The sequence below is a fragment of the Podarcis vaucheri genome (genome assembly GCF_965113315.1).
Source record: "Podarcis vaucheri genome assembly, chromosome: 2".
Classification (NCBI taxonomy): Eukaryota; Metazoa; Chordata; class Lepidosauria; order Squamata; family Lacertidae; genus Podarcis; species Podarcis vaucheri.
The window spans coordinates 62676200-62701202 of NC_138760.1; the positions used below are offsets into that span (position 1 = coordinate 62676200).

Sequence of the window (25003 nt, forward strand, 5' to 3'; positions counted from 1 at the left end):
TCACATTTCAAAATACTTTATTAGAGGATCTACACATGGTATGCAGAGTTATTCATGAAACTTTTTTAATGAAAAGTTTTTTTGAAAAGCAAGTGTCTTACTCCTCCAGACATTGTGCATCTTCCCAAGATGCATGCTGTTTCACGGGCAAACTTGGCTAGTTTTCATTTGGTGTATTTCCTGCATTTCCTGTGTTCTAAATATTAAATTAAAAAAGAAGGTTAGTTGACAGAAGCCAATTAGTGAATACTCAAATTAAAACTATCTCCCTCCAAATAAAAAAGCAAAGCATTTTTAAACATACAATCAATATTTCTAAAAGAGTTCAGCAGCTTTTTAGCAGATGTCTATGAAATGTTCCCACTGAATGCAATTATGCATTATATTTACTTGTAAATGACTGACAAAAGAATGGAAATATTACATGTATTCTCTAATTTTCAACAACTCAGTAATTATATATTTTAGCTAAGTCCAATAATATTTGTACCTTGTCCAAATATTGACAAACTCTTTTACTACAATTCAACAGAGAGTTAGCTATCTTTAATTGCATTATTTTAAACTGGCATAGGCACACTTAACTCACTGTTCAGTTACAGAATTCATGTTTTTATGCTGGCTAAGAAATTTGAATTTACCTCAAGTTTTTCACGATTCTGATCCACATTTAGTAAAGATGGTATTTTAGATACTTCAGATTTCTTTGACTCCCTCTTCAGCACTCTTACCTGTTTAACTTTTACAAACAAACACCTAATTATTTCTAGATTTGGATGCTTTTCTAGTTTGAATTATCCAAAATGTACAATCCAATAGCTAAGGAAACAAAGAAAACCATGATTTAATTGAATTTTTTTTTGAAATGAAAGATAACTATTTATTTTTGGCTTTAGAGCTTATTATATCATGGAAGCTTTCATTTTTAAATTCAGATTCTTGTGAACACAATTCTGTGACCTCCCACATGGGAAAAACCAACTGAAGGGGGCATTTTTCTGCTGAACATGGGAAAATATTTGAGCACTAATCCCCCTGGCCACTGATCATTCATTCAGTGGTGCTTTTAGTTCTTGACTTTGGGACACCCTCTGGGGCCCTGTAGTCCACAAACTCCACAAGTGACCACCAGAGACGGGCATCAGACCCCGGCTTTTTACAAAAACACAGATTCACAGTGGCAGGCCGGCAGACACTCATGCTGCTCCCAGACTCTAGCACTCCCTCCCTAGAGAAGTTAAACGGGCTCCCTCCTTGTCCTTCTGCTAGTAGGTGAAGACCTTCTTGTGCCAACAGGCTTTGGGGAACTGATTGCTTTTAATGAGGGGGGTGCTGCTGTGCTGTGCTGTTTTTGTTGTGATTGTATGTTTTGAGTTCCGAACAGTGGGAAAAGGCCGGGTATAATAAATAATAATAATAATATTCAGTAATATGCTGAACCGGCTGCGGTCATGCATACTATCAACTTCATTTTCCCAGCCTTTCTCTGGGTTCCAGAGAAAGAAAGAAACCTCTTAATGGTGACACCTGGTAAGTTTGTGGGGCAACGGAGTACCCACCCCTCAGTTTAACAAGTGGTGTTGGGAAGAGGTTCCTTTTGCTTCATTGATATAAATTTCTGCAGCTGCAAGCACAATTCTCGGAGGCCAGATTCAGCCATGCCCACCCACCACTTCAACTGAACACTTGCCAACACCACTCAACCTTTTTAATCACTTCAAATACAGAACCGTAATACAGAAGCCATAATTCAAGGTACTCTGATATTAGTTCTGTCGGCCCAAGGAAACCTTAGTCTTAGTTTTATGAAATGGAAGTCATTTCCCCTCTCACCTCAAGCTACATGGCAAAATTTTGAAATTTTGTCTGTGTTGTGTTCAAAAGCAGTTTGCGATATGTGGAGTAGGGGTTCTGTTATTCAAAGAAAAATCTATACAGAAGATCCATGACAGTATTTTTCAACTTTTGAAATATTTACTTAAAAGCAGCTCCAAGTAAGGGTCTCTTTTTATGAAGCAGCAGTACTGGGAAGGGGATGTTTTAATTCACTGCCCTTTCTAATACCAATAAATAAATAAAATCAGCATTTACATACATTCCAGCCCTGAGCTGATTTCTGTTTTTAGTTCTATTTGCATGCAGCTTTTGATTTGAAAAGGAAGGAATCTGACTCATCAAAAGAAAGCCTTAAATAAAACTGCACGATTTTGCAGCACGTTCCACAAATCTTATATATAGATATTTAAGTTTCATTTCAGATTAACTCATCTGAGCCTTACAATTTATCTGAAAAAAATCTACAGAAGATAGCAAGCATACTTTCCATTCCTTTCAGTTCTTTCTGTTGCCCCGTGGTTAGCTCTGGGAAGTGAATGTCCTTCTTCTCACATCTTGAAATATTGCGTTTCTTTCTGTTTATTGTGACCATTTGATCAATCTGAGCAGCTCTTTCATACAGAGAGACCTTCTCTATTTGGTTCTAAAAATGGAATCAGTATGTATCCAAGATAACATCTGTGCTACAGTTTCAACTTATCTATGCCTTTATGTAGTTAATTCTGACCTTGACACAAAGTACTAATAATCTTTAAAGTCTGTCTTTCGAGTAAGCTTATATCACCAGGCAGGAATAAATCACTATTATGGGCTAGAAGAACTATTAGAAATTGCATCTTTCAGACAAAATCAACAGGTCTTTTTTCCTTAGTAGCTGGCAAGCATCCAGCAACAAATATATTTGTTTATTTCCATGGACAGTTAAATCACCTGTTCGGTTTACAACATCTACCGGTGACGCATGACAACTCTCTTATCTACTGAAGACTCCCTTGAGCAACAGTAGTAGAGATATCTGGACTGTATTCCACACTATCCTGTGAACATTATACATTATACAACAGACCCAGTACCCAGAATACTGGGACATTTGCTATGGCCCATGAAGTCCAGCAGAGATCTCTGTGGCTAATAACTTGCATGCTCCAGCCCTCCAGCATCCATTGCCACTTGCAAACAGGCAGTTCGGTGACTGTAGTGACTAGCCTCATCCTTATGCACACTTGCAAGCCAGCTTACCAATTGGTGCTGTAATGTACTAGGAGCTGAGCATCTTTTTGCTCCCTGTCCAATTAGTGCCATAGCTGCTTGTGATCAGGAGCTGACATCTGCCTTTGAGAATTTGGAAATTTCAGCTGATGTAGAATTCAGTGGCCAGACTTACAAATGGGACCAGTAAAAAAAGGTAAAGGTACCCCTGCCCGTATGGGCCAGTCATGTCCGACTCTAGGGTTGTGCGCCCATCTCACTTAAGAGGCCGGGGGCCAGCGCTGTTCGGAGACACTTCTGGGTCACATGGCCAGCGTGACGAAGCTGCTCTGGCGAGCCGGCACCAGCGCAGCACACGGAAATGCCGTTTACCTTCCCGCTATAAAGCGGTACCTATTTATCTACTTGCACTTAAGAGTGCTTTCGAACTGCTAGGTGGGCAGGAGCTGGGACCGAAAGACGGGAGCTCACCCCGCCGTGGGGATTCGAACCGCCGACCGACCAGTAGGTTCAAGTATATAATACCCATGCTTGTCTGTCTGCACTGACTTCTAGGTTGCTTTACAGGCCCAATTCAAAGTGCTCATTTTAGTCTGTAAAGCTTTCTACAGCCCAGGACCAGATTACATTATAGAGTGCCTTTTTCTTTTTAAACCTGCATGGAGTCTCAGGTTGTCCTTGGAGATCCTCCAAGTATTCCTTCTAAGGGTTACATGAGAAAACACCTTTTCTACAAGCAGGCCTAACACATTTTCAGTGCCAGGTTAAGACTTTTTTTGTACACTCAAGCGTTTGAATGGTGATATTTGTCTTCTGCTTCCTCAATAGATGGCTTTTCATTGCTTTCTGTTTTACAGTGATCACTTGTGAGAAATTTATGGTGGGAGATATGAACATGTGGGGTAGGAGATGTTTAGCGTGAACACTATTAGCGTTGTATGTTTTTTAAGAAGTATTTTTTGCTATGTAAGTCATCTTGAGACCTTCAGGGGTAAGTAGCCACACAAATAAAATAATAATACAGCAAAAGCAGAGGAGAAAAGTAGCACTAAAAAAAGCAAAACGAAAGGAGAGTGAAGGAACAGTTGTGCAAAGCTAGTGCTTAGAAGAAGGTTCCAAAATACGTGAGTGAGTTGTTTTAACTAGACAAGGAGATCCTTTGCCCTGAGGGTGATCTTTGGTCAAAATGCAGCCAGCCTTCACAGAAAATCTTGCTACTTGCATAAAGGTAAAGGTAAAGGGACCCCTGACTATTAGGTCCAGTCGTGTCCGACTCTGGGGTTGCAGCGCTCATCTCGCTTTATTGGCCAAGGAAGCCAGCGTACAGCTTCCAGATCATGTGATCAGCATGACTAAGCCGCTTCTGGCGAACCAGAACAGCGCACGGAAACGACGTTTACCTTCCCGCTGGAGCGGTACCTATTTATCTACTTGCACTTTGACGTGATTTCGAACTGCTAGGTTGGCAGGAGCAGGGACCGAGCAACGGGAGCTCACCCCGTCGCGGGGATTCGAACTGCCGACCTTCTGATCGGCAAGTCCTAGGCTCTGTGGTTTAACCCACAGCGCCACCCACGTCCTCAGCCTAAAGCTTCCTTCTTCCTTCACTTTTCCCTGGGTGTAAGCGCAAACAAAGACAAAACCTATGCATAGCTTTTGGGGTGGAGGATGGGGGGGAGTAAGTCTATTCACTTGAAGCTTAACAGCTGTGGTCCAGAAGCTAGGAAGGTATAAATGTCAGCCTGCACATATAGTGCTTTAGTTGTTGCTATTTTTTCAACAAGTGCTCAATGTTTTCTAGTAATACCAGCAAGTGTGCGGAGGTGGAAGGCTGATTCTGAGTGCAAAAGGGGCCCATGGGTGAAACGGAAGCTTATTTCTCAAGCAAAGCTGGGCTAAGTAAAAAAGCATGTAGGTAGAGACTTCAGAGAGGTAAGTGTTAATGCAGTGGGACTGTTTAGCAACTCTATGTCTAACCCTTGTTGATAAAAAAAAGTAACACTCCCTGCTTTATATACAATCTGGCAGGCACAAGTGGGTTTAAAGAAAGAGCCTGCTGTTTTTGCATCAAATTTGGCCCTTAGGCATGTCAATCATTCTCTGAATTGCAACCATCGGCTTAAAAATATACTTCAAAGACATAACCAGATGAACCAAATTGATCTTTAAAACTGTACACTTACTTGAGATATAGTCCCTTCTTCTTGACGGTTATTTGGACCTATTTGTGACACTTGTGGCCAAGGACTTCGTCTTTTCTTTGCTTTTTCAGGTAACCTGATAAACAAGCAGATAAATGAAGGAACAAATTCATTCTCAACTAAGAACTCATGTCATTAGATTTTTTTTTATGAAGCATGTTCCATATTTAATATCTCCCCACCCACCCCATACGCTGTGGCAGGGATAGCTCCTCGATAAGAAATCACACATAGCTTATGTAAATTCAGCAGCTAAACTGTTTCGTTTTAAAACTTTGAGCAAAAATTGATCTTTCCCAAGCATTCCAATTCCCCACCTGCATTCACTTTTGCATTACATACCTTGAATTAGGGCACAGGAAGTGTGAATTGAAATTTGCAGTAAGATTTCCGCAGTTTGGGTTGATGCGTGGCATTGTCATAGTGGGTGTCTGTGGAGAATCCTCCTTTGTCCCACCAGCGTCAGTGCCAGCTGCCAGACCAGTGCCATCATTGCCTGTCAGTTTGTTTTCATGAGGAATGTTTAGAGCATTCTGAGACAGAGCAGCCCACTGCGAAACTGCGTCTTCTTGTTCATTCCTTTTCAACTCTGAGATTTCAGATTTCACCCCTTTCATTTTGATCCCTTTGACCTTCATCTCCTTTGGTTTTTTGTCCTTTTCAATTTCCTAGAACAGGTAATACACACAACTATTAAGCAATTCCTTCTATTAACCTACATTCTGATCCTATAGAAAAAGTTGGGAGTTGAGATCCATGGAGTTGAAAGAAAAACAGTAGTGTCCAATTCATTTTAGAGTGTGAATCACTTTGAATTTCTTCTTTGATACATTCAACAGGAAAAGATGTATAATCCCTACATAATTCCCCAATCCACCAACTATAGATTAGTAGCTTTGGTAGGCAAATGGTCAGGCAATCAAAAGTGAACAACAGTTTCACTTTCTGGGTCAAATCCTGGAAGTGACATGTGGATCATGGACACAGAGAAAAATCCTGAGTGAGCCAATAGTAAAATGTTTATGAAATACTAGAACACAATCTAAAAATGATCTTCAATTTGCTTATTAGTGATTAGTATTCAAAGTAATGCTGCACTGTTGTGGAATTTTCTCCATTCTCACAGTTTCAACATAATAGAACAGTCACCAATTCTGTGGCCTACTTAAAATTGCAAACCATTCCTTAATTTCTCTCACTGTTCATAGCCCTGAAAATACAAATATTATAAAACAGACCAATAAGTGCTTCTCAGACTTTGTTACCATAACAAGACTCATGTCCTCTTCTTTCCTTCTTTGGGACACCAACTATCTTAATTCAACACATCTCAATCGTGAAGGCAACAATCACATGACCAGCATAATAATAATAATAATAATAATTTTTTATTTATACCCCGCCCTCCCCAGCCAAGGCTGGGCTCAGGGCGGCTATATAACATATAACTCATTCAGCCTAAAAGTCAGGTGTGTCTGACAAACAATGCAACAGAGGCAGATTCAGGGGAGTGTGACCAGTTCACCCACACTGGGTGCTGAGCTGAGAGGGTGTTGCAAGGGGCACCACAAAAATAATGAACAACAGAAGGCATGAGGGTGCCAAATGTTGGTGTTGCACAGGCACCACTTTGAGAAGCTCAAAGTCCACCTCTGCAATGCAACTGGCATGGGCTGAAACTGTTGTGAATAAGTATCACATTGACTTTCATTTAATAATATGACTGAATTCCCAGAGTAAGCTAAAATTCTCAAGTCAAATCAAATTCTGCAACCTGTGTACATTAGGCAGGTTTATTCTGTTTACACTAGTTTATTCTGTTTATACTAGTGGGATCTGGGAACCTAATATATGTACAAAATGATAAGCAAGTAATTAATGGGGAATAATAATTGTATACCTGTAGGTATCTATGGCAGCTCTCCTAACTACTCAGTGTGGGGTGGCATATTGCTAGCCTATAGTTTTTGCTACATGTAAAATAATAATAAACATTCTAAAAAAAAAGTAATCATTCTTACTTTCACAATAACTGGGCCACTCTGAGACACGTTAATGTGAACTGTTCTTTTTTCATCCATCTCTTTATTATTGTCTCTGAATTTTGAAAGAAAATTCAACTTTGCTTCTTGTAGTAATTTGGTTTTCAATTCTGGTAAGAATCTGATAATGGAAAGTGCATTTATATCAACAAGCATATACAAACAAATTCTAGAGGAGTAGCCATGCTAGTCTCCTGTAGCAAGAACAGCAACAAAGAGTTTTATGGCATCTTCACAACAACACATTTATTATGGCATAAGGTTTTTTGGACTACAGCCTACTTCTTCAGGTACTTGAAGATGTATCCCAGGTAGCAGGTATATGTCTGATTCAAATGGGGAGGGAGTGTAAACAGGTGAAAAGGAAATGAAATACTTAAAAGTACAGATTATGGGTAAATTATATTATGAGTGGTCATTCACAAAAAGTAGTTGCTAATCCAGGCATTGGGAAGCCAATTAACACATGTGTTAAAATCCTTTACGCTGATTCAATCTACAACTGATACCACTGAATTGCTTGACGTATCATGATTCAACCGCTTCATGTTGCAGTCTTCCTTTGAAGTTCCTTTGTTCAATGATGGCTACCTTAAGAACCATCACAGAATGGCCTGGGTCTTAAATATCCCTCCACTGGCTTTTCTATATTGCCATTTTAGTTATCTGGTTTGCCTATTTACTATCTTTCAAAGACACCAACCTGTTTATCCTACGCAGAATGCCAACCATGCTCACTATGGTCCACAAAAGCTTATGCCGGTTTGTAATACATTTGCTAGCCTTTAGGGTCCCACAAGACTCCGTTGTTTTTGCTGCAACGGATTAACACAACTGCCCTTCTGGAATATATTTAGCAGAACTAGAAAACATGCCAACCACAACACATCTGTTCTACATCTTAGTTGTGGCCCTAAAGGCAAATACTTTAAAGACCACTTGCTTATAAGTGCATTGTGTTCCATGTCAAATGTTTATTTCTCATTGCAAACCATATTCCAACTTTCAAGTTCTATTTCAGCCTTCATAAATTATGCACCGGTCTATTTATTGTATTCTAAAGATCAAGCATTCTTTCTTGACATGGAACTTTAGCATAGCCCCTTTGAGGTTTGAGAAAACAGAACAAATGCCTAGAAAGATTTGCAACAAATTTGTTCTTTTTTGCCTAATGCTTGACAAGACGATTAAGTCAAGAAAAACAGTATCATAGTGACTGATTGTCCATTTAGCTGAAAATCATAACACAGAATGATCTAAAAATACATGTACTAAATTCCTAATTATATGAATGAAATTTATTTCAAACTACATGTCCTTAGAATTGCAACCTTAAGGTCGCAATGAGTCGGATGTATGAATTGGAAACAGCCTTCTACACATGGATTGTCCTTCTGGCTCCCCCCCCCCCAAAAAACCAAAACAAATTGCCACCTGGAGCAGTGGCGTAGCGTGGGGGGTGCAGAGAGGGCCGGCCGCACCGGGCGCAACATCTGGGGGTTAGGGTTAGGGGGCGCAAATCCATGGGTTAGGGAGCGCAAATCCACGGGTTAGGGGGTGCAAATTACTTGCCTTGCCCCGGGTGCTGACAACCCACGCTACGCCACTGACCTGGAGCCAACAATATACAAGCACTTAGGATGTGTGTGTTCTGCACAACATCCCTACCTCTGAATAGATTCTGATCATGTCAGGCTTTAAAGTGTCAGCCACTTGCTGAGGTAGGTGACAGTAAATCTGTGCATCCTGTTGCCCTTCTCAAAAGGTGATTTACACTACCCCACTTGTGACCATTTATTTTTTAATGATGGAGATTATAATGAGCTTTGATCATTCAGAGACACAGCTGCAGTACAGAGTGGGGGCTTTTTTTGTAGCAGTAGTTAATTTTCAGAAACTTCAGTTCAATTTACACAGCATCCGATGTGCAAAAACACAGGCTGCCGCTGTGCCTAAATATTGCTCCTGGCACCCAGCTGACTGAAGAGCTTAGGTAGCAAGTTTCTCCCATGTGTGCTGATGTGTATGAGAGTTGGCTTTCTCCTCCTACTATGTTACACCACAATCCTACCCATGTCTTGGCAGAAGTCCTAATGAATTCAATGGAGCTTACACCCAGGTAAATGAGATTAAGATTGCAGCTGTGGTTCCTAAATGGAAGTAGGAGTCACTCATTGAATGAAGGGCCTCCAATTCTGAGGCTGTGATTTTCAGGTTAGTTTGATACCTTTCAATTAAGCATAGCCTGGAAAAAGGATGGTGGAGACAGACTAGAGCAAGACTTCTACTTGATGGTGAGTTCACACATCAATCTCATCTTCCTTCCAAGCTGGCTCCTAGAAGATCGGATCAGATTGGCTCCTATGTTTTGCAAAATCATTTGCACTCCTGAACATTGTCACAGTGTTGTTAAGAGCTTTTTAATGTATACAGTGGTACCTTGTGTTACGTACTTAATCCGTTCCGGAGGTCCATTAATAACAGGAAACTGCTTGTAACATGAGGCGTGCTTTCTCTAATGGCACCTCCCACATGAGGCACGCTTTCTCTAATGGCGCCTCCTGCTGCTGCCACAACAATGGAGCGTGACTTCCACTCACATCCTGGGGCAAAGGTTGCAACAAGGGGCATCTACTTCCAGGTTAGCAGAGCACGTAACCCGCAGCATTTGTAAGGGGAATGGTATGTAACACGAGGTACCACTGGATTCACAATTCTTCCTGGTTAATGCAGGAGCCATCAGTCACATCTCACGCACTGGCCAACATGGTGTTGAGACATTTGAACAGTTACAATCACACAGTAGTTACATTTGAAACGGCAGTATTTTGCATTTCAAACCTAGTAAGAAAATCAGGTTTCCCAAAAATTAAGTATTTGAGCATAGGGAATATGCAGTATCTCACCAACAGAAGCATTACTATAGGTGGAGATGTTTTGATTCCTCCCTCACTCCTAACAAATTATTAGCATGTATTTGTCATGAAAAATGTCAATCATCTTGAAAGGCTCTCATAGAAAAATCCAAAGCCTGAGGTCATGTCACTTACTTTTCAACAAACCCATCTCTAGTAAAATAGTCATGCTGTAACAAATCAGCAGATGATATCCTATCTGCAGGATCCATTTGTAAGCAAGCCTAAAAAATAATGGAACAATTATTTTAGAAGGCAGCATTTCTAAAAGCTTATATAATATTATCCAGGGGGGAAATGTGTATAATAAAATATGTACTATATAACATTTATTATTTATTATTTATTAATAAGTGAAATAAACAAAAAATGAAAGCATATTGATATTGTTATTTAACAATTTTAAGGAATATTAGCATATTTTCTACATGCAGTCATTTTGCCATTTTATTACTGTAACAAATAAATCTCTCTTGATTACTGTGAAAATTGAGCTGAAAATTGAGAAATTTTGTTTCATGGTACTTAAAATAAAAGATAAATATCTTTTTTCTTTGAAATATCCCCTCTTCCAATAATGTGGTACTTCAGGTACCCAGACCCCTTTTATAGCAAAAGAACTATATAACTGCTGATCATTTACTGTATTACATGGGATCCAGCCATTCTGCCTACAGGAAACATAACTTGAATTTTCCCAACACAACATGTTATTTTTGGAAAAACGCAATGCTTCCCCCAGCTAGCAGAACCATTGAGTTTTGGAATGCTGTCTGAACTTTATTTGGAAGGGCTGTGAACATTTATTGGATAGCGCCTGTGAAAGCAATATAACAGAATAATAACCATGTAAAGAATGCAGCTTACATGAAAGTTAAAACAAAAGGCCAAAGAAGTAGTTATGACTACTGCATCAAAAGGAAGCACAATATGTTCTTTCTAGAAAAATGCAATAGTGCTTTCATTGGGATTTTGAGTGCTATTTTTGCGTATAAATTTGTTGTGTGATTTATTTTATGATGTATCACGCTATGGTATCCATACGTATGAAAGGTGAGTTACCAAAACGTCCCCTTCCCAGTGCTATTGTGCAGGGGAGCGGGAGCTCCCATTGGTGCCAATTAGAGCTTTTTCAGGACTAATAGCTGTATGGAGCAGTTAATTTTTATCACTATCATAGCTAGGGATGGAAGGATTAAACCTCCCATCCTCAAGTGCTGAGGTCCCAATGAAAAAATCCCCAACACCATTTAAAAACAAACAAACCTGACAAACTTCCCTAGTGATTTGTCATATTATGTAATTTGGCTCGAAGTCAAGAAAAAGTGTGGAGAGTCCTCTTAATGCTTCTCCCTCTTTTCCTTGAGTCTTCTACTGTATATGAGTCACTGTACACCTGACATCACCCAGCACTGTTAGATGGATGGGAGTGACACAGCAGCAGCAAAACTGAAGGATGGAGTGGCTATCATGCCATTGCCTTTGTACAGGCAAAACAGTACCACCAAGATTAAAATGAAATAGTGGTATGCTTTGAACTGAATTAGACTCATGCTTACAAAAAAACCCAAAAAACCTAGCAGAAGCTTCTCATCTTCTTCCATGACAGAAAAATACTTTGTGCACACAAAAGCTACTTTGAGCTTTTTAAAAGAAGAGTGAATACAATTACTGGAAAATGGAAAATCAATCTGGTTGCCAGGACCCTGGAAATTAAAACCAAAAAAAACGTGCCAGCTCTCTGTTTACAAAGGTGTTGCTCTGAATGAATATCTAAAAGTATGCAGCTCACGGAGCAGCTAATTCATATTTATACCTGCTGGGTATTTATTTTTTGTTAAGCTGCTTGCTTGCAAGTGGTGAGGGCGGATCCCCAATGAAAAGTAATGATTAGGAGGGTTCCCTCTCCCGGTGGACAATTTACCTGCAAGGAAGGGGGTCTATGGTCAGTGCTCAACAGGGAGTTGCCTGGGGGAGAAGGATGAGCACTCTGTAGTTAGCTGGATTGGAAGGAAGCAGCCTGGGAGACATCAAGTTTGCTTAATGTTGTTTTGCGGATGTCAGGCAAGAACACCAGGCTTCCTGCCTATCATTGAGAATGACATACCTCTTCCACGTTCTCAGCTTGCACCTTTGTAAATACAACAGCTATCACAAGGACAGTGTAAGTTTCCAGGGCTCTCTTCCAAAGAAAATTAAACTGTCCTTGGAACTTCTGATTCCTCAAAGAAGTGAGGAACATGCAAGCCTATTTTTCTGGAACAATGCTGCCCATCAGCCAGCTGTTCCATATTTATCAAGGAGCAAATGTGGCCTAACATTATATAATTGGCCCACATAGCACACTGTTCAGGGAGGGGTAGCTCTTTTGGGATGATGTTATGGTAAATCAAAGTTTTATTCCTTAATCTTTATTGTGCTTTTGAGCAGAAATATAACTTAATGGACTCAGTCCAATACTTTTGTAAGTATGTAACACAAAGGCATCCAATGAACAACATAGCTATCACTTTCTTTGCACAAAATACTTTGCTTGTATCGCCAGCATTGTTTAATATGCAACAGAACTGTGTAACAAACAAACTGAGGATGCCATTGCATCTCCATGTTTGGCCAGTGCCATTATTGGTTCATGAATACTATCATTCTGTGACTTACAGAACCTTGACTTCATTAACCTTTCACAGAATAAATAAGAGCCTTCATTTCCTTAAAACCAATCCTACCAGTGCTAAAGAAATTACTGCTGGTAAGGACACTTTTATCATGGCATGTCTTGTTATGTTTGTGAATCGAATACTTTAGACTTTGGTTCATGTATGAATAATAGCAGTGCAATGCACATTATTGCTAGCGTGCCTGGCATTGCTGTTGTCATGAATGATTTGTTACATTTGTAATGGCATCTTCTTCAACATTTACATAATTCTCTATTAAAAAATGACTTCAGGCTAAGATCTGACAAACAAACACTGCCTAGAAGCATGTTTGCAGAAACACATCAGAGAAAAAGAATAGGATAATGCATTTTGCAATTAAAATATTACAAGGAGCCCTAATGGAACATCTTTCAAGATGACACCAGAAAATACAGGATGACTGATTTATTTACACTGATGTTGTTCTCATTTTGATTGAAATGGGCTAGACTATTATAGTATGCTTCAAAATTTCAACTAGATCTTCCAGTACAATTTACCACAGATGAGCCATTGCAAACCCTATTTTGGAGCCAGGATACTGTTTGGCCCAGTGACCATGCAACAAAAGCCAGTGTTGCTGTGATTGCTCTGAGCAATGTTTCAAGTGACAAGGACCAGGCTCGGATAAGACAACTGATGCCACATTTCAGGCCAGTTACGGAGGCCTTGGCAGTTGTTTCATAGCCACTACCAGCCAAAACAACCCTGGGGTTTAGAAGGCTCATCAAGTGCAGTACTGTTGTGTATCAACCCAATTGAAGTTTGTTCCAATTCAGCAATAGACAGTGGGTTTTCCCAGGGACAGTGGTGGTGGTGGTGGGGAACCATTCTCATACCCATGCCTAAAAATCACAGACTGTGCCTAGAAATTATGCCACTAACAGAAGTGTGGACAAGCCCTTAGTTACTGAACTTACATTTGTAAGCATACTCATAGCTCCAATTGATTCCATTGTAGGGTTGCCTACATTAGCAATGTAGATACATGTAATAAGCCATTTAAAATTCAACGGAATCCTTCAGAGGATTAAACTGATGAATGAAGTTCTTAGGTCTCTTATTTCAACCATAAAAACTCTCATAAAGATTCTTTCTTCCTGAATTTAGATTCTAATGTACAGATTCTACTTGAAAATAATGTACTTAGGATAACACCCAGAGAATAGAAAGCAACATGGAATTAGTTGTTGTCATAAGGAAAAGCAGCTTATACTTTAGGAAATTTAACATTCTCTTTGATAAAGACCTTATCAAAAAGTTACCTTAAAATTTTGCTCTTAAACTTCTTTAAATGGATTTGAAGGTGTGCGTTTTTTAGAAACAAGTGCACCAGTTACCGTATTTTTCTGTGTATAAGACTAGGTTTTTTTACCCAAAAATTAGGTTTAAAATCATCTTAAACACGGGTAGTGCTTCCTTAATTTTGAGTCCCCCAAAATAGGAGGCGTCTTATATATGGGGGCATCTTATATACAGAAAAATACAGTATTTCCAATAATAATAATAATAATAATAATAATAATAATAATAATAATAATAATAAATTTTATTTATATCCCGCCCTCCCCAGCCGAAGCCGGGCTCAGGGCGGCTAACAACACTAAAATAGTGCAACATTATAAAAACATCATAAGAATTAATTAAAATCAAAATTGATGGCAACCATAAACTAAAGTATTGTAAAGATTGCCAAAGGAGGGAGTCAGGCTGTGCCCTAATCAAAGGCCTGGTGGAATAGCTCTGTCTTGCAGGCCCTGCGGAAAGATGTCAAGTCCTGCAGGGCCCTTGTCTCTTGTAACAGAGCGTTCCACCAGGTTGGAGCCGCAGTCGAAAAAGCCCTGGCTCTAGTTGAGGCCAGCCTAACCTCTCTGTGGCCTGGGACCTTCAAGATGTTTTTATTTGAGGACCGTAAGTTCCTCTGTGGGGCATACCAGGAGAGGCGGTCCCGTAGATACGAGGGTCCTAGGCCGTATAGGGCTTTGAAGGTTAAAACCAGCACCTTAAACCTGATCCTGTACTCCACCGGGAGCCAGTGCAGCTGGTATAGCACCGGATGAATGTGATCCCGCAGCGAAGACCCCGTAAGGAGTCTCACTGCGGCATTCTGCACCCGCTGGAGTTTCTGGGTCAGTCTCAAGGGCAGCCCCACGTAGAGCGAGTTACAATAATCCAGTCTGGAGGTGACCGTCGCGTGGATCACAGTGGCTAGGTCAGGGCGAGAGAGGTAAGGGGCCAACTGCTTAGCTTGGCGGAGATGAAAAAATGCCGCCTTTGTTATAGCTGCAATCTGCGCCTCCATGGAGAGGGAGGTATCGAAGATTACACCCAAACTCTTAACGGACGGTGCTGGCACTAATTGCACCCCCGCAAGAGATGGGAGTTGCCCCCTCAATCCCATATCGTCCCGTCCCAGCCAGAGGACCTCTGTCTTCGAAGGATTTAACTTCAACCGGCTCCCACGTAACCATCCAGCCACAGCTTCCAAGCATCTGATCAGTGTGTCTGGGGCCGAGTCAGGATGGCCATCCATCAACAGATAGAGTTGGGTGTCATCAGCATACTGATGGCAGCCCAGCCCAAAACTCCGGACAAGCTGGGCGAGGGGGCGCATAAAGATGTTAAAAAGCATCGGGGAGAGAATCGCACCCTGAGGCACTCCACACACCAAGGAGTGGCGGGATGACAGTTCCCCCCCAAGCGCCACCCTCTGTCCCCGACCAGAGAGAAACGAGCGCAGCCATTGAAGGACTGTGCCCTGGATCCCCACGTCGGCGAGGCGGTGGTCCAGAAGTTCGTGATCGACCATGTCGAAAGCTGCTGACAGATCTAGAAGAATCAGCAGCCCCGACCCGCCTCGATCCAGCTGTCTACGAAGATCATCTGTTAGGGCGACCAGAGCCGTCTCGGTCCCATGACCAGCACGGAAGCCGGACTGGAATGGATCCAGAGCCGATGTTTCATCATAAGAGAATGAATGGTAGGTTCAATCATAAAAAACAGAGCATCACACACATTGCCCATACCAAATGAACTCAAAGGCACAAAATAGTTGTTCACTGTGGTAAAACAATCGTTTAAAATGAAACAGATTTTTGTCTGTGAAATACAGTAAATAAGTCTGGCTTTCTTAACCTTCTGGCATTGAAGCTTTTAGGATAAACTGTTCTTTAACAGCAGCAGGAGAGAAATTAGAAAAATGAAATCTCATGGTCCTACCAAGAGATTCTGAAATGTACAAAGGTGATAATTAATGTGGCCTGGACAGAGATTTCAAGTAATCCACATAGCCTACTTATCATCTGTAGTGGGGGAGTCAGTGAGAAAGCAGGGGTGTGGGGGTGGGGAGTCGGGATACCACAAAGTAACAGAAACACTGAAATGTCAATTACAGAACACAAACTATACCAGGCTACAAATAATGATCATCAGTAAGCTTGATACTCAGACCTCTTCTGACATACATGAACCATATCTGCAACCAGGGCACTGAGCTTGGGATACTTTTTCCTTGCACTCTTAGGGTGCTGAACTTCAGGAAGGACCATCCCTGAAAAAACTGGGCTCCTTATAAAAATATTCTGAAGGTGAGGTGTCAAGTTACCTGAAAGAAAGAAACCCAATAAGCATTAATGTGTCAGATAAAAGGCACATTTTGTTGACAAAAATCAACTGAATTTCAGGTGCACTCCTGACACTTTGAAAAACAGAGCCTGCTTCTTAAGACTGAAATTGACAAAACATTCAAACACGTTTAATTATGCTAACAGTGCAATCCTATACAGAAGTAAGGTCCACAGAGTTCAGTAGGACTTACTTCAAGGTAAATGTATATAGGATTGTAACCTAAAATAATATTGAAGATCTTAAAGTAATTGTACTTAAGACTCATTCAACACAACACTTATGTAGAAAAGCCTGGCCCTCTTGTCCCTCTACTTTGCTCAAGTGAGGCAAGCACATTCAGTGGTACCTCAGGTTAAGAACTAAATTTGTTCTGGAGGTCCGTTCTTAACCTGAAACTGTTCTTAACCTGAGGTACCACTTTAGCTAATGGGGCCTCCTGCTGCTGCCGCCACGCGATTTCTGTTCTCACCCTGAAGCAAAGTTCTTAACCTGAGGTACTATTTCTGGGTTAGCAGAGTCTGTAACCTGAAGCTTCTTTAACCCAAGGTACCACTGTACTCCAACCAGTTCCTGCAAACCCAGAATAGGTTAGCAACTCCGCATGCAGACCTAATCTTGTCAAATTATTAAACGTTTATTAGGAATATGGAAAGCAAGGGAGACCACAATGGGAAAAAGCAGAATTAGCTCAAATCTATGTACAAACTTCAATCCTTTTGCATTCCCAAACTTCAACAAGAAGATATTTGCTCCAAAAGGGAAAAAAATAGTTGGAATACTAAGGGCACACTTCTGTAATGCCAGCTGAGAGTATAAGATTTAGTAGGGGCTCTGCTCTATCAATGGAACACAAGATGCACAGCAACATAGAACACCTCAAGGCTTTTCTGTCACAACAATAAACTGGTGGAGTGGCTAAAATGGAGTGCAATCATGTGTAGGACAAGGCAGCAGGAGGGAGGACCACACTTATAATGTATTGTATACCTCTGATCTATGGAGACTCCTGCGTCAACAGTATAACTTTACACCAGCCTCTAGACCTCGTATAATAATTTCCCTTGAAATGATTCTAATAGAAAGGGGTCAATATGTTAAAAGCCACCCCGTATCCATGGCCATCCCACCTACACTGCCACTAGAGAACTCAGCATATGTTATAACTCAACACCTAATCATAACACTAATATATAAACTATATTATTATTTATTTAAGACGTAATGTATTTAGCACTTAACTGCATGGGTCTCTAAGCAATGTACAAGTAAGATCCACTGAAATGAGTAATTCAGACAAACGTGTTTAAAAGTGCATGATCTAAGTGTTCTAATTTAATAAAACTGTGGGGATATTGTTTTTGTTTCTTACTATGTTATATATTTTTGTGTTTTTATATTCTAAACTACCCTGTGATCCTTGGATTATGGAGGTATAGACATTAAGTAAAGTAAAGTAAAGTAAAGTAAATCTACTTATGGAGAAATGGAGGGGTAATCTGCTCAGCTGCTCAGGAGGACCAAACTAGAAAAGACTGCAATAAATCTCCTGGATCTCCTCAGCTATTTTCTTTTCTCTAAATGTAAAAGCAATTTGGCTGGTGATGAGGGGGGCAAAATGGATCACAGCTACACCACTGGGAGTGAGAGGGAAGTTAACATTTTCTTACGCCAGTTTCCTGATCCAAAAGTTCCCTCCCTCACCCAAAGCTGCTCTTTGCATCAAAGGAGAACACAGACAGAACTACTGAACTGTAGAGAATGTTATGTTGAGCATATTCCTTCTAGAATTCTGTCTGTAGCTTTTGATGGCAAATGATTTCTTTTTTTTTTTTAGGTGAATAATATATTTCCTCCACTTCCCTTAATTAAGAAATGGTGATTTAAAGCCCAAACCTTGTACAATGGCTAATTACTGAGCTTAGAGTAGCAATGAACAACATTTTACTACAATGATTTCTGCAGAGATCATCTGCAGCAGTACCTACCTACTTTGGTCACAATTTTATGAAGTAGGTCTAGGTCAGAGCTGCTGGGTAGATAGGGGTTGCCAGTGGCCATCTCGATGATCATACAACCTAAAGCCCAGATGTCCACAGGTCTAAGATCAGGAAATGAACAAAGTGCTCAACAATACAGAGACTGGAGCTATAATAAAGTCAGCTAAATCTTTTAAATAAGAAATTTAAAGAAAAAATTGAAACGTTTATAAGAGTACAAAAAGTGAAACTAAAAACATGGACAATTAGCAAAAGCCAAGGGCATAACAGTCAAATTTTATTGTCCATGGAAGTCTGCTGACTTCCAGCAAGTGCTTTGAGGGCTGCAGTCTGGCAGCACCCCAGCCCTAAATGCATTGTGTTGGCATGCATCACAATGATTTCAATGGAACTTGGGATAAATTTTATATAAGGCTGGAATCAGAATCTCTTCCAGACTTCTCTCAATTTACCTATACACCACAGGGGACTTTCACAGTTGGTCAAAGTGTGATATTGTAAGACATCTACCAATGCCTACACCACAGAAATAGACTACTGCTGACACCCAGAGCCCCCTGACTCCGTTCCTTCTCATTCTCCTTCCTGCTACAGCTACCTGCCCTCTCCAGGCTTAATAGCAGTGGCAAGAGGAAGGAGAAGAAGAAGCAGCCTCTATTCAGCCTGCCCTCTCCTTCTGGATAGTGGTACAGAAGGAGAGGGCAGGCTGAATAGAGGCTGCTTCTTGGCTATTGGGGGGCAAGTAAATGGTCTGTGGTGACAGTGCCAAAGAGTTAGACCTACTCAGGGCATTTTGCCCTTGTGCTCTCCAAAATCTGGGACTGACACTGCAGTTGGCACTGGGGAAATTGTTAGCCTAATTGTATCATGCCTATTATGTGCATCTATGTTCCACTGAAATCAATGAGACTTGTAAATATAAAATAATACTGGTGTGTAATCCCAGTGTAACACAACTACTTCACTTTCAAAATATAGCAAATAGCAGAAACCTTCACTAGTAGACACATTTTATTTAAAGGTAAATGTTTTTTCATTTCACTGAATCCAATGCTATATGTACAGTTGTGTAGGTTTATGAACAATGTCATGTGAATTATTAAGATTGGATATTTTATCAATCTCACCCTTCATCAAAAGAGGAGTTGCTGTTTAAATGTGTGTGAGGGCGCCATCTCATGTCCCTCTGCTATGCCCCACAGCATCCAAGTTTATATAAATTTGTTATTTCAGTGCTTTCATGTGAATATCCTTAAACAGTTACCTTCTTGAATATGTACAGTAAATATAAGATAAAGTGCTGTCCAATGCAGGCTCATTAACAGGATTTTAAAAAATACATACTTCCCATATGTAGTATCTTTTAATACCAACTCTGGAGCTCTGTACCACCGTGTGGCCACATAATCAGTATAAATGTCACCAGGGGCTGCTAAGGTCCGAGCAAATCCAAAATCACAAAGTTTAGTAATTCCAGTCTGTGAAACTAAAATATTCTCAGGTTTGATATCACGATGAATGACCTGGCAAAATAAGAATAAAGCTTAAGAACAAAATCAGTTGAACAAAAAAAGTTTAAGAATCAGCTGAGGAACAAAGAAGTTTATTTTTAAGGAGGAAAATTAATTGATTACCCAAAGTTATGAAATAAACAGGCATGTTTTGCCCATCAAACAATTAAATTGAGATATGGAGAGAAGCTATAAGAAGAAATGGAACTCAGAGAATAGTAAGAAAATAATTATTCTGGTGTTATAAAAAATCTGGATTTGAGGAAAAGTGTGCCTGGAACAAAACTAAAGTGTATGGTCATATCTACATTTAAAATCAAGCTTATCTCATGTTCCTCTGACATTTGGTGAGGGTACTGAGAATTCTCTATGAGAAATCCCTGCCTCCCTCACAAAACTATAATTCCAAAGACTGGTGAGAAAAATGAAACTGTTTTGACAGCTCAAGCCTATGCATGTGTAGTCAGAAGTAGGTCCCACTGAATTAAGCTGGGTCTACTTAAAAGGAAAGTATAGAACTATACTCAGCACTTCTATCAGGTGGGTATGTGCTATGCCATTATCACAGGATTTTTCTGATGCAGTGTTAGTTTCTGAAGCTTGCAATGCAGTTGGATAAGGGCATCTGCAATGAACAGAACTTATAAGTGTGCTATCCTGTGACAGCACATGCTGTAAATCAGTGCCACAGCTGTTGCCAAAGTATGGACATTGTTTGATTTCTAATTTTGCAGCCTCCTATACCTTAATGATCTTTCTTCTTTAAAAACCGTGCAATAGTTTTGTATTTTCACAACTGCAATAGTTTTTACAAAAGCCTCGTTTCACCATGTATTCTCAGTAATGAAGAATATCAAACTTTATCTATTGTATCTACAGTATGTTGAAATTATAGAGCATAATGGGAATAAGGCAGAAAGAAGAATATGAACAGATTGGTCCATAAACAAAACATATTATGTGGCATTTACATTCATGACCATATACATGAGGCAAATAAGAGGATATTTTTCTCCTGCACTTTAAACAGGTGATTAACAGAAACACAACAGGTATAGTTTTTCTTGAACTTCTGTAATAGGGAAAACAGATTCTGTTGAGCTTAATATCCTGAAATTATTAAAGGCAGATAAACCTCTGTCAATAAAAGATGTGATAAATTATTCAGATTGAGATTATTCTGCTTCAACCTTTGATTTTTCTCCATGACTTTTATAGGGTACTTACATTGTTGCTGTGAAGATAGTCAATTGCTCGAAGAATCTGGTAGAGATACCTTTTAAGTCTTCTATTATCCAGTCCATGAGAGTAATGCTGTAGCTCATCTAAAATTGTATGGTCAATAAATTCAAAGACTAAGTTGATTTTCTTTTTCTGTTTAATGACATCAATCAGATTGACCAAATTTTCATGACGAAATTGCTGTTGACAAAAGAGGAAACAAACTTCTGTTCTTCTTCCCTTTGTAAGAGTTTTGCAATTCATCTACTTTCTCGCAATTAATTTGAGCCTACACAATTTGAAGTGATTTAACAAACATATCCCTAGTACTTTATTGGGAAAATACAATACGTATTTATAAACTTTGTTTTATCATTTATGGAGAGATTAAGAAAAATAACTTTAACTATAGCTATAAAATTATTCTATGAATAATTAACATATAGTTTAGTTCATTTAAGGTCTAGTAAACATTCTACCACTGTGTTTTTATTCCTTTACGTGAGGCATAATTATTTTAACTGGTAGCAACACAAAATAATTTCACAATGTGTCTTACTATTAACAATAAGAAAAGGAATAGCGCTTATGTTTGCCTACATAAGGCTCTATATATTTTCAACATTAACACAATGTCTAAGGTTTCTAATCTGAATATCAGAAAATCTGTTATCACTTATGAAAAAGCAAGTTTTCAGCCCTCATGGTTGTGAAGAAAATCTTGTTAGAAACTCATATTGGAACACTTAGCACTAAAATACCACTGAATTCACCGGAGCATAGAATCATAGAGTTGGAAGAGACCACAAGGGCCATCGAGTCCAACCCCCTGCCAAGCAGGAAACACCATCAGAGCACTCCTGACATATGGTTGTCAAGCCTCTGCTTAAAGACCTCCAAAGAAGGAAACTAGAACATATCTATGTACAGTACTCAGAAATCAACTGACATCCTGGTTCTAATTTTAAAGCATAGCAACAAAATAAATCTGACACAAACACTATCCTTTCCCTTTTTCTGATATGTGTTCAGTAGGCAATAATTAAAAGATATATGTAACAAGTATGCATATTTGATCTCTGGGGATATCAACGCATTGATTTTCAAAACGGCAACAAAAAAAAGCAAACCTTCAGGAACTTTATCTCTCTCATTGCAATTTTGTTGACGGACTTTTCAGGTTTCTCATAAAATATCTTAATGGCAACTATATGTCCTGTTTCCTTGTGTTTACATTTCATTACCGTTCCATAACTTCCCTCTCCCACTTTTCCGAGGATCTCATACATCTCCATACTCAAGTCTGAAATCTCTTCAAAGAAGGGGGAAAATGTTATTTTGAAGTACTCAAACTTTTTTGTTGCTTCTTAAATGAATTCCGCAAATAAATTTAAAAGGAGCTATTCCTACACAGAAACTTTTTCAACCAGTTTCACATCTAACAAGCGCTGCAGCTATTAAAGACAGTAACACAAAATACCATGTACTTCTCCCCACTGAAAGAAGGAAGAGCTGTAAGTATCAAGACCAGCTGTTATTTCTTTTTGTGCAATCTACCACTGCTGCAGCAAAATCTGTTTTCCTTCAACAGGGCTTGCACATGACTTGGGGCTTGGTGTACTGAAACCTCTAGTTAGGTAACTAGGAGTGGCCTGTACTTGAGTGTGCAAGGGACATCTGACACCCCACTTTGAATTATCTCCAGATTATTGTCACTAGGGCAAAGTGTGTATAATTTAAATAATCATACATTCTTCCCCACCTACTCATGCATCTGTTTCTTTTAGATTGCGCTAGGGACCTGCCCCACCTGTTAATTGTAAGGTGTCATGCCATGGATGGTCTTAAATAAACAAATCAATCCCCAAGACTTTTCTTACACTGTAGCTACTGCTGGTGTTCCTACTCCACCACCTTGTAAACAGTTTTGATCACAGCAGTACAATATAACTAAAGAGGCAATGTGGAACAGTTCCTGTTTTCATATGGGGGGGGGGGGCAGGGAGTATCACTCTTCATTCATTGATTGGAGACATCCCACTAGCCCCGCTGCCACAATTCACTTGTAAAAAGCTTCACCACAAAGTACATGGGAAATGCAGTTGCACAAAAGAGCTGCCTGGAAGTGCGGAGGGAGGGATGATCTCACCTCTCCCACCCCCACCTTGAGTGTCAGCATCTGCACCCTCTGTGTCTGTGGTTTATCCCGGTCCACTTATGTTCCGCCCTCACACTGCCTAATGACAGTTCAGCTGCCTCTCTTTCCTGCCCCTCCCTACACAGATCCGGCCCTTGAAAATCACCCTGCCTTGTTTGACAGGAAACCTCACCAGCCTCTCAAGAAACACCTCAACCCACATTTGGGGCACTGGCGCAGAACCATTGGGGCTCAACCCCTGCCAGGTGGCACGAGCCCTTCTGTGGGTTTGGATGCTCTCTCGGGTTTAAATCTTTGCTTTGGAGTCACTGGCTGGTATGCATTTGTTAGAATCATAGAACTGAAGAGTTGGAAGGGACCCCGATGGTCATCTAGTCTAACCCCCTGCGATGCAGGAATGTCAGCTAAAGCATCCATGACAGATAGCCTTCCAACCTCTGCTAAAAAACCTCCAAGGATGAGGAGTCCGTTCGATTTTTCTTTTAAGGTAAGACGTCCCGGGAGGCTTTTTTGGCCAAAGAGCAGTAAACACAACAGATGTTTTAAAAAGAAAACATTTTTGGTTTTGCTTTTTTTTTTTAACTTCCGTCGGTCCTTGCAGGATTGGGGGGGGGGGGAGTCCCAGCTTCCTGAAGCTTGCTCACCTCCCCCCCTTGTTTGGCGGTGCTACCTCCCTCCGCCCCACCGGCCCCTCGGCCTTTTCTGCTGCTCCGCAGTTCCCTCCCTCCTGCGGCTTCCCTTCTTTCCCCCGCCTCTCCCGCGTCCCGGCCCCTTCCGGGGCCACCTTGGCTCCGGGAAGCGCCAGTGCACTACCCACGGAGGAGCTCCTGTTAAAGGTGCTCCTGCCTCTGACCTGCTCTCGGGAGCTCCCCATGTTGACTCCTCCTAGGCCCAGCCAAGCAAACCGGCCCTGTTACCATAGCAACAGCCGGCAATATCAACAGCCGGCCGGCCTACGTCACCCGGGAGCGAGAGGCGGTGCTTCTCTCTGACCTCATCGCGTTCGACGCGTTCGAAAGGTGGGGCGAGTGCTGAGCCTTGGCCGGTGGGTGACGTCAGCATACCTGCGGATGGGGCCGGAATCGCTCCTCTTACCTAACGGGGGTTTCTGAAAAACGACCGTTTCGCAAGGCTGCCGGGCCTCCGTTAGGGTTTTCCTTGCAAGCACCACGAAATGTCGACTGCCCCAAATCCATCTGCCCAAGATTGTAACGCGTTCCGATGGCGGGGCAGCGCAATCCGAAAGGCTGCCATTCGGAATGGCGTTTACTTAGAGCAGGTATCCCCAAACTCGGCCCTCCAGTTGTTTGGGGACTACAGTTCCCATCATCCGTGACCACTGGTCCTGTTAGCTAGGGATGACGGGAGTTGTAGTCCTAAAACATCTGGAGGGTCGAGTTTGGGGATGCCTGACTTAGAGAGTAAGCACCACTGAATGTAGTGGGCCTTTTTCTCAGAGTCAGCATGGGAAAAGATTGCACTGTGTTGGTTTCCGATGATGGAAGGTTTCAGAAGTGCTGTTTGATAATTCACTTTATGCAGGTAAACAGGTATGCCAGCAAGGGAGCAGATCCCACAGAAAGCGCC

At 40.8% G+C, this 25003-nt stretch overlaps 1 protein-coding gene across 3 annotated transcripts; it reads right to left on the reverse strand.

Moving 5' to 3' along the window:
• On the reverse strand, window positions 1-24423 carry CDKL3 (cyclin dependent kinase like 3). 3 transcript variants are annotated; one of them, XM_082211612.1, is made up of 13 exons: window positions 24270-24423; window positions 22389-22570; window positions 21265-21459; window positions 19871-20049; window positions 18515-18627; window positions 16367-16506; window positions 10339-10427; window positions 7268-7409; window positions 5589-5914; window positions 5229-5322; window positions 2320-2479; window positions 642-739; window positions 1-196 (listed from the first exon to the last, which is right to left on the reverse strand). In XM_082211612.1, the coding sequence occupies exons 1-13, from the start codon at window positions 24334-24336 to the stop codon at window positions 158-160; spliced, it is 1824 nt and encodes a 607-aa protein (XP_082067738.1). In that variant the 5' UTR covers window positions 24337-24423; the 3' UTR covers window positions 1-157. The 3 variants fall into 3 exon arrangements, with proteins under 3 accessions (XP_082067738.1, XP_082067740.1, XP_082067739.1); XM_082211614.1 differs by having other exon boundaries at window positions 22389-22561; window positions 24270-24398; XM_082211613.1 differs by lacking the exon at window positions 24270-24423 and adding an exon at window positions 24230-24249.
• Between the last annotated feature and the right edge of the window lie 580 nt (window positions 24424-25003).